The sequence below is a fragment of the Lytechinus variegatus genome, chromosome 5, assembly GCF_018143015.1.
Source record: "Lytechinus variegatus isolate NC3 chromosome 5, Lvar_3.0, whole genome shotgun sequence".
Classification (NCBI taxonomy): Eukaryota; Metazoa; Echinodermata; class Echinoidea; order Temnopleuroida; family Toxopneustidae; genus Lytechinus; species Lytechinus variegatus.
In genome coordinates this window covers 16,520,328-16,528,977 of record NC_054744.1, presented here as the reverse complement: position 1 = coordinate 16,528,977, position 8,650 = coordinate 16,520,328, and the positions used below count along the sequence as shown (strand labels likewise).

The 8,650-nt window shown below is 38.7% G+C and overlaps 1 protein-coding gene across 1 annotated transcript in view; it reads right to left on the bottom strand.

Moving 5' to 3' along the window:
* Positions 1–2,120: 2,120 nt before the first annotated feature.
* The window catches only part of LOC121415575 (protein Wnt-1-like), a 63,042-nt gene continuing 56,512 nt past the window's right edge, over positions 2,121–8,650 (bottom strand). The window contains exons 3-4 of the mRNA XM_041608839.1: positions 7,925–8,193; positions 2,121–3,804 (exon numbers count right to left, since the gene is read on the bottom strand). Coding sequence (XP_041464773.1) covers positions 3,343–3,804; positions 7,925–8,193 — 731 coding nt within the window. The 3' untranslated portion in view covers positions 2,121–3,342. The remainder of the gene's footprint in view (positions 3,805–7,924; positions 8,194–8,650) is intronic.

Sequence of the window (8,650 nt, the reverse complement as noted above, 5' to 3'; positions counted from 1 at the left end):
TTGTTAATTTCATTGTATTTTAATTGTAAAACATCTGTCACTTCAGCTTTTAAGCTGCGATCACATGTTTTTAATAAATCTTGAATCTTCTGTCTTTCTTTCTATCTATCTTTATTTATTTCTCTATTTTTCTTTCTTTCTTTCTTTCAACTATTCAACTATGTTTTTTTTTTCTCAGGGCGGGTGCAAAATGTAAAAAAAACTATTTTCTCCCCTTTCGGCTTTCCATACAAAGTCTATAGTTTCGAAAATTGACGATATTTTCCGAACAGCCGAATGGAACACCTCAGGGGTTGTATGAGGAGCAGGAAGACACCCCAGACGATGACTTCTACTCGGAAACTCAACCCCATCTCTTATTGAATGACTACATCGGATCTCATAACGGATGAATGATGGCAGCTGATTGTCGGGCTAACATTGAATGGATTGTTTTATAGTTCGGATATATAAAACGTAATAGAACCCCTGAAATGTCTAGTCGATAGCTTTATCAGTAATTTTTATGCTTTCACTGTGAATAGATACGTATGTTACGTACGTCCATCGGCGGCTATCAAAAGTCTTTCTCGAGATATGAGCGACTGATTCAACTTCTCCAAACGAAATATGGCAATATATTTACAGCCAGGAACATAAGCCATTACCCATTTACTTTACGGAAAGGCGTTTTTAATTTTTAACTTAATTTCTTTATTCACCATACAGAGCTTTTTATTCATCATTTGTGTTATATGCATCGAGTAGATCACTGTATGTCTCCCTCTTTCACATGAAATGTCCACTTCTCTATGCTTACTATTTTTTTTCTTTTGTTGATTCATTTCTACAACCCTCGACATTAATGAATATTCGATTTACCCTTTCGCCATTCTTTTCTTCCAAATCTCTTATTTTCAAGAAATTAATGTTGACATTTTGAAAATCAAACTTCCAAGCCTCTTTTCAATCTTTACTTAAATACTTTTCTAAATCATTTGTAAGCCTATCTGATTTGTTTTCTACTGTCAATAACTCATATTTCCTGTAAATGTTCTTATAAACTAATTATATATTATTTATTCTACAATAATCGCATTCGCTTCCTTTTCCTGCCATATGCGAATTTATCACCACCACTATCATCTTGATCGTAATCATCATCATCTCATCATCATCATCATCATCATCATCATCATCATCATCATCATCGTCTTCGTCGTCGTCGTCGTCATCATCATCATCGTAATCATCATCATTGTCATCATCATTGTCGTCGTCGTCTTCATCATCAGACGCATCATCATCCTACCATCACGACCACCATCACCATCCTCATATTCACGACCTCCATTAACAGCATAATCATTACCACCACTACGACGACCACCACCATCATCATCATCATCATCATCATCATCATTAAAACCACTACCATCACCTTTATCATGTCGATTGGAAGTACTATTATCACACACAAAAAAAAACAAAGACCATGAAATAAATATTATTAAATGAACCAGGATTGGAAATTGATGCAGACGAAAAAAAAACTAGGAGCTAAAATAAAGAAACGCAAACATTACGAAAAAGGTTCTTTATTGAAAAACGTTTTATTAACCTTGGAAAAGGCTTATCCATGGTAAATAAGGCAATCGGTTATCGAAACACGTTTTCCGCAGTACGTTGATATTGGTCGCAAATGGTAGCAATACACTGATTAAATTCTTTGTCAAAATATTTCATTTTGATGTGATGCGAATGTGATGATTTCTGTCTCACAGTGACGTCACACTCCTTCATTGGTTTCACCCCCAGCACTGCCACAATTTTCGTCAAGTAAATAACTTACAATCGAAATGTTGGCATTAATACAAAATTAAAGGATGAAATATGATATACAACGGTAGGATGTGAAAGATATTGTATGTTCGATTTTGCCAGCGCCATAATGAGGCTGCGATGAATGCAAGGAATGCTCCCCAGGGAGTGGAAATTGTGCACTTTTCGTGCGGGATTGAAATGAATCCAATGACCGGGGTAATAATATGCTGCAACGCGCTTTGGGCCATTCTGGGAAAAGCGCTTTATAAAAATTGGCTATTATTATTATTATTAACAAAAGGAAAAAAACATAGAAAATGTTTTCAAGAAACTTTTTTTTCTCTTTGTATCTGTCATTTATTCCTAGGGTATATTTAAATGAAATTAATAAAAATAAATATCAATCAACAACCAATGCATGAAGTTTAAAATGTCTTGTTTAGTCTTTCAATGATTTTTCCATGATCTTTCGACAGTCTCTCAAGATGTTTTCAGAAATCACTGAAAGATTCATGAGAGATCATTGAAAGATTATTGTATTGAAACACCAGTGAATGTCTATGGAAGGATTGCCGAATGACAATTTGTTGCATAAAAGCTCTCTAAAATACCAATGAAATACTCCTGATGGATCACTGTATGATCAGTCTAAGTTCAGCAAGACAATGAGTATCAATCAGTCTTTCAGAGTCGAGAGACCTTGCCAATTTTCGGTCTTTCGGTGGTCTGTCAAGCATCTTCGTTCTGTGTAATATGGAGTCGGTTGGCAGACCAGTGTCACAATGGGAACATTAGTATATGTGGTTTCCTTTCTGAAAGGTGCAAAGAAGGAGCAACGTTATACCTTTAAACGTACCCCCGGTGTTGCTTTGGTCTGCACCCTTTATAATAATAATAAAAACAATTTCATTAAAAGTGCAAAGTTGGACTCTTAGCTATATCACATTAATGAAGGTTTTGTGATGAATGTATGTGATCGCTCTTACCGTTAATAAAAAAATAAATTGTCACTTCAGCGGTTGACACCTTGTCAATTACCATTGTTACTCCATATGGTTACCATGGTTACAATCATAATATTTTCATGCATGAGAGGCAAATAAATAACTGGAGTCGAAGAACCCTCATACAAACCAAATATTCAAGCCATCTACTAATCAGTTTTAACCCCGACCTTGACACATTTTTGTATTCTCCAAGGTTCCGTGCACAAAACCTGTCATTAAACATAACTTTTAGGCACATCATTGATTAGAAATAGATAAATGACGTCATTCATTCAACCATTGTAAAATATGTATCGGTTTCAAGTGGTAATTCACTATAATTCATTTAAATGTAGCATGTCGAGTTAATGAGCAAGCACATACCACAGAGAAATATTGTCGACAACGGAAAGGACATTGTCATTAGAACAAAAAAAGAATAACAGCACCAAAATATATAGATATGCAATAATATCAACATTTTTAAAGACTTCTTAAATATATCCATTTTGCGTAAAAAATGTTCAATTGTCCAATAAGGCATGTCGTGGCATCAGTTACATACATGAAGCTCCTCAACGCGACTGCATGTTTCACATTCCACCGAGCAACACCACTGGAATCGACAGTGGCAACTTTCAGTCACGTGTCTTAGCATAGTTTGATAGCCACGCCCACAGCACATTAGTCTGCATCCGTTCACACCGGTGCTTGTCTTGTTGCACCGCCGTCCGTGCGTCCCGACCGACCCGTGCCGCTTGTTGGGCTCGCAGTAGTCGGGGGACGGGGTGAGATACACGATGTCCGTTTTGGAAGGGTTTCGGTTTCGCTCCTGGAGGGGGCGCAACCTGAGGCTCCGTTTTGAGTAAGTCATGTGGTAGGCCTGTATGTGCGATTTCAAGAGGAACTCGCTGACTTGACGTAACTTTGGCATAGCGTTCCAGCAAACCTTTGACGTACAGGATCCGGATACACCGTGACACTTGCACTTGATCGTCATGTTCTTCTCAATAACCTAAGAATGAAAATGAAACAGCAAATTGACAAAACGACAATGAATAATATCGAGGAAATTGAAAACATAAAAACATTTGTCGGGCTGTCACGACTTGATAAAGTTCTAGACTTGGTTTTGATATTGGGTAATTCCGCAATGTTTTATTCCAGATGAGACTGTTAATAGAAAACCCTAATCGTGAACCATTCAAAGTCCTTGATATTAGATGTGACTCTTGTGACTCATTTTCAGTGAACATCGATTATCAAATTGTCATCGAATTCCTATAATATTCCTTATAAAATTAATTATAGCAACAAATCAAATAAGTTAGGTCAAATCAAATGATCATGAAATAGATAGCACAACAAATGTAAGGTAAACATTGTAAAATTAACACAATCACTAAATGAACAGAGAAAAAGTTGGCAATACATAATAAGGCAGTGTCGGAATCAAGTGCTCATAAACGTAACAATCCATATACGTTTGTCGAAAAGACCATAATAAACATTAAATATTTGTTTGTATAATGTAGTGCACCGTTACGAAATGGTTGGAGGAAGCCGGATGGATAACATGTAGAGTGAAGAATATGTGCCGAATATATTTCAAATCGAGTGGCGAACTGGTACATGGGTGCCGGATGAGTTCCGTGTAGGGTGACGAATATGTGTCGAATATTTTCAAATTGAGTGACAAATTGGTACATGGGTGCAGAATGAGTTCCGTGTAGGGTGACGAATATGTGTCGAATATTTTCAAATAGAGTGACGAATTGGTACATGGGTGCCAGATGGGTTCAGTGTAGGGTGACGAATATGTGTCGAATATGTTTCAAATAGAGAGGCGAATTGGTACATGGGTACCGGAAAGGTATTGTGTAGCCTGTGAAGTGTGACGACTGTGTGTCGAATATGTTCAAATCGAGTGACGAACTGGTAAATGGGTGCCGGATGGGTTCCATGTAGGGTGACGAAATGTGTGCCGAATATTTTCAAAATTAGAGTGATCGTGAGTGACGAATTGGTACATGGGTGTCGGTAAGGTATCGTGTAGCCTGTGTAGGGTGACGAATGTGTGCCGAATATTTTCAAATAGAGTGACGAATTGGTACATGGGTGTCGGTAAGATATCGTGTAGCCTGTGTAGGGTGACGAATGTGTGCCGAATATTTTCATATAGAGTGACAATCGGTACGTGGGTGCCGGATGGGTACCGTGTAGGGTGACGAATGCGTGCCGAATGTGTGGCGAATATGCGCCGAATGTGCTACGAGTGTGTGTCGGGTAGGGTGATGAATGAGTATTAAATGCATTATATAATGCATTGTCTAATAGAGCTTTAAAAAAATTGCAAGATAGTTTCGTCTCCGGAACCGGATGTGTGCCTCCAAGTTTTGTGCCGGTGAGGGTGACGAATGGGTGCAGCTCGGGAACATAACGTCTCCGAGACGGGTACCGATTTGGGAGATGTAGGATACCGGATAAGTGCCACGTGGCCAGGAATGAGTAAAAGATAGAGCGCATGGGATGACCATGGTGCACCGGTTGGATACCGAATAGAATGACTTGTGCAGTAGGGTGTCATGCATAGCCAGATCCAGTGACGTTGGAGCTACTGGATTCTTAAATTGTGTACAAATCGGCACACGGTAGATATCTAACTATCATTAATATCTATGTTTGATGGTGTTGAAGTTGACCCTAGGATCTTTTCAGGTTAAACTCCCAGTAGGCATCCGGTGCAGAAAACCTGAATAAAGCAATCGCCATCAAATAGAGTGTGTGTATCATCGATTTATGTATTATGATAATTTTCGAAGATCAGAAAGGATGGACGTAACATGATAATGGCGAAGAAATCTCATAAAAGTTCCAAACCTACTTTGCGTGCCCTTTTCTACCATAAAATACACATTTTACTCCTCAAATGATAGTTTTCAATACAAACTATTTAGCATGTTTGGTGCGTTATGCCCTCAACACATAACACTTTCTGTCTTCTGGTAACACCTACAAAGACGTCATTCTCCCCGTATACATCACGGCATGACTAAACGTATTTTTTTGGTTCAAGCTGGCGACCATCTTGACTTGGTTGCTATAGAAGCAGGGTATCACCTCCAGTCAATCGATCTTAAGGGGGTCGTAAAGTGGTGTGAGAGCGCCCGCGTCAGAAATAACGCCCCCTCTTCGCGAATCTGCATTGTGTATATTTGCGTCCTTTGAAGCTTGTGATTCTCTTGGGTAAGGAGGGTCTTTTTGATTCACCAAGAAGAGGAGGAAACCTCGAGTAGAAGGTGCATGAACTTGAAGCACATGAGAAATCGGTGTCATCGTGTTTACTACGCCCAAGGCAATACACTCATTGGGAGGAATTTACGGTCGCCTTAAAGGTGCATTACAGGGTTGTTTTTTATTTACTATTTCCCTTGCACCTTTTCACAAGAACATGGCATTTCAAACTGCTTCGTAATCCATTGGCTACTGAATTCAGTATCGGAACCACCTGGTACTAGAATGTGGACTCAGGATAAGGATGTCTGGTAATCCATTTTGGGGAGTTTGGTAATTAATAGCTACCGATTGAATTCCAAACTGCTAAATTGGCTGTAATCCCCAGTTTGTTTAAAACTACATTGGCCCTGAGCAACATTACACAATTGTAGTATATTTTATTTCTACTGCGGTTATCAACGTTTACGATTTGACTACGTGGCAAGTGAGGATGACTTTAGGCCTATATCGTGTAATCATTATTTACATATACTTAATTTTCGAATTCGTTAATATCGAAAAGCGACCACGACTCTAAGAGGCAATTATTGATACTCCAAACAAATTGATTTAATATTCGGTTATGATCAGGATATTTTTTAATACCCCAAGCATGCCAATGCAATTTTTATCATTTAATCATAATGTCACAGGGGATGATATACATTTTCAGGAGGTTTCTTGAGGATGTGAGGTGTTACACGGTGTCACTATGTCACCATGTCATGAGAAGGCAAGGTTAACTGAAAGTCATATCGCAAATCTATAATGAAATTTACTAGCTCCAAAGTTGAGCTGTCAGCTCGTCAGAAATTGCTAAAGATCATTCTACAAACCACACAGATCTTAAGCACGGAACCAGGAATAGCTATGCAACAATAAAAAGAGAGAGGAACCCAGAGGAGAAGGAAGGAAAAGGGATCGGGGGTGGAAGGATGTAGAGGGGCTGAGGGAGAGAGAGGGGGTAGAGAGAAATAGAGACAAACAGGGGGGGGGGGAGAACGAGAGAGAGAAGAGGGAAGAGTGAAGGTAACTTGGACGACAATATATAATTCTTTACAAACTTAAATTGTAAACAAAAGTACAAAATTCTGTTTTGAATAGGCTAAATTCACTTTCATCCTATGTCTTCATCCGAGATTCCACTTCTTTCTCGTTCGAAATACTACCAACATGACCAAGAAGCCAATTTATTCTTTATACGAAGCAACGATTGTACCTTTAATGGATGCAAAGTGCCACCATGGTGTGTCTCAAGAGTTTTATACATTCACTAAACTCATTGATTTGATAATATTATTTTAACGTCTCCTATCCATCACCCATTGTCATCCGTTGGTTTTCACTTTATAATCACTGCAACTGATGTAGGTCTGTAAGTTGTTTGGAAAGTCGGGGGAGGGAGGGGGTGATCAGGGCATGGTCTTTTCCAAAAGTTCAAAAATAAAAGTAAAACGTGTAAGCCTAAAAAACATCTGGGTTGAGACTAGGTGGATAGTAATAGAGAGAGTGTAAGATAAAAAGAGATAGGGGAGAATGATATATAAAAGAGTGTGAAGGAATGGAAAATACTGAGAGAGGCAGAGTGAGAAAGAGATTAAGACAAATAGGAGGGTTAGAGATGACATGGATGGGTCTTGATAAGCACGTGTCTACTTAGTTCCCCCATTTAATTTTTTCCATATCCATGATTGGACGTAGTCAGACAGTGAATTAGATGTAATCGTATAGGCTATAGGGAAGGTGATAACTAGATCGAATGATTATTAGGTGATTAGTTATACGTGGAATGAAATACGACCAAATGCGATACATGGCTGTTAAGGCCAATCGGAAATTTGGGGTAATTGACTACCCACCTTTCTTCCGGCTCTGTAATTTTGTACCGCCATCAGATCGGCCGCCGTCTTTTTACCCGTCGAGTCGTCGATGAACGTTTCTGTAAAATGATTGCCGTATTCGTGATTATCCGAACAACCGCCCCACTTCCATTCGACATCGGGGTTATTCTGACCGAATACCCGGTCGCATCCACACTGGAGGACCGTGCCTGTACCACATGCTTTTGTGACGTCATACATGATACCCGCGGATACCAAGGCCTGAAGGTAGGCCATTTCGGGATTTCCTGCAGGTGGAAACAAACAAAAAAGAAGCAAAGGAAAATTAATAAAGATCGTTTAGTTTCGTTTTCTAGATATATTTGATGATTAATACTAAGTCATGATTCATGATTATTCATGATTCACATACGTTACCACTCGAGTGCCAACCCCGTCTCGTCGCCGAGTTGAGTAGCAGTTTAAGGGATGGAAGTTTTTTTTTACCATTTTTGTTGGAGTTAAAATTGATTTTAGATAGAAATATATATCATATCCCCCTTTTGTTTGTGTTTCTTCGTAATTTACACACTTTAAGAAAAAAAGTTAAACGTTAATCTTAAAATATGCAAGCCAATGCCACAATGGGAACACTTTAAAAGGTGCCACTTTCCATTTTCCGGTCTTGTATACCAATGGAATTATATTTTATTCATCGCTAGTATTCAGCAGTGGATCTCTGACTACTCCTCTATTATGTTTCAA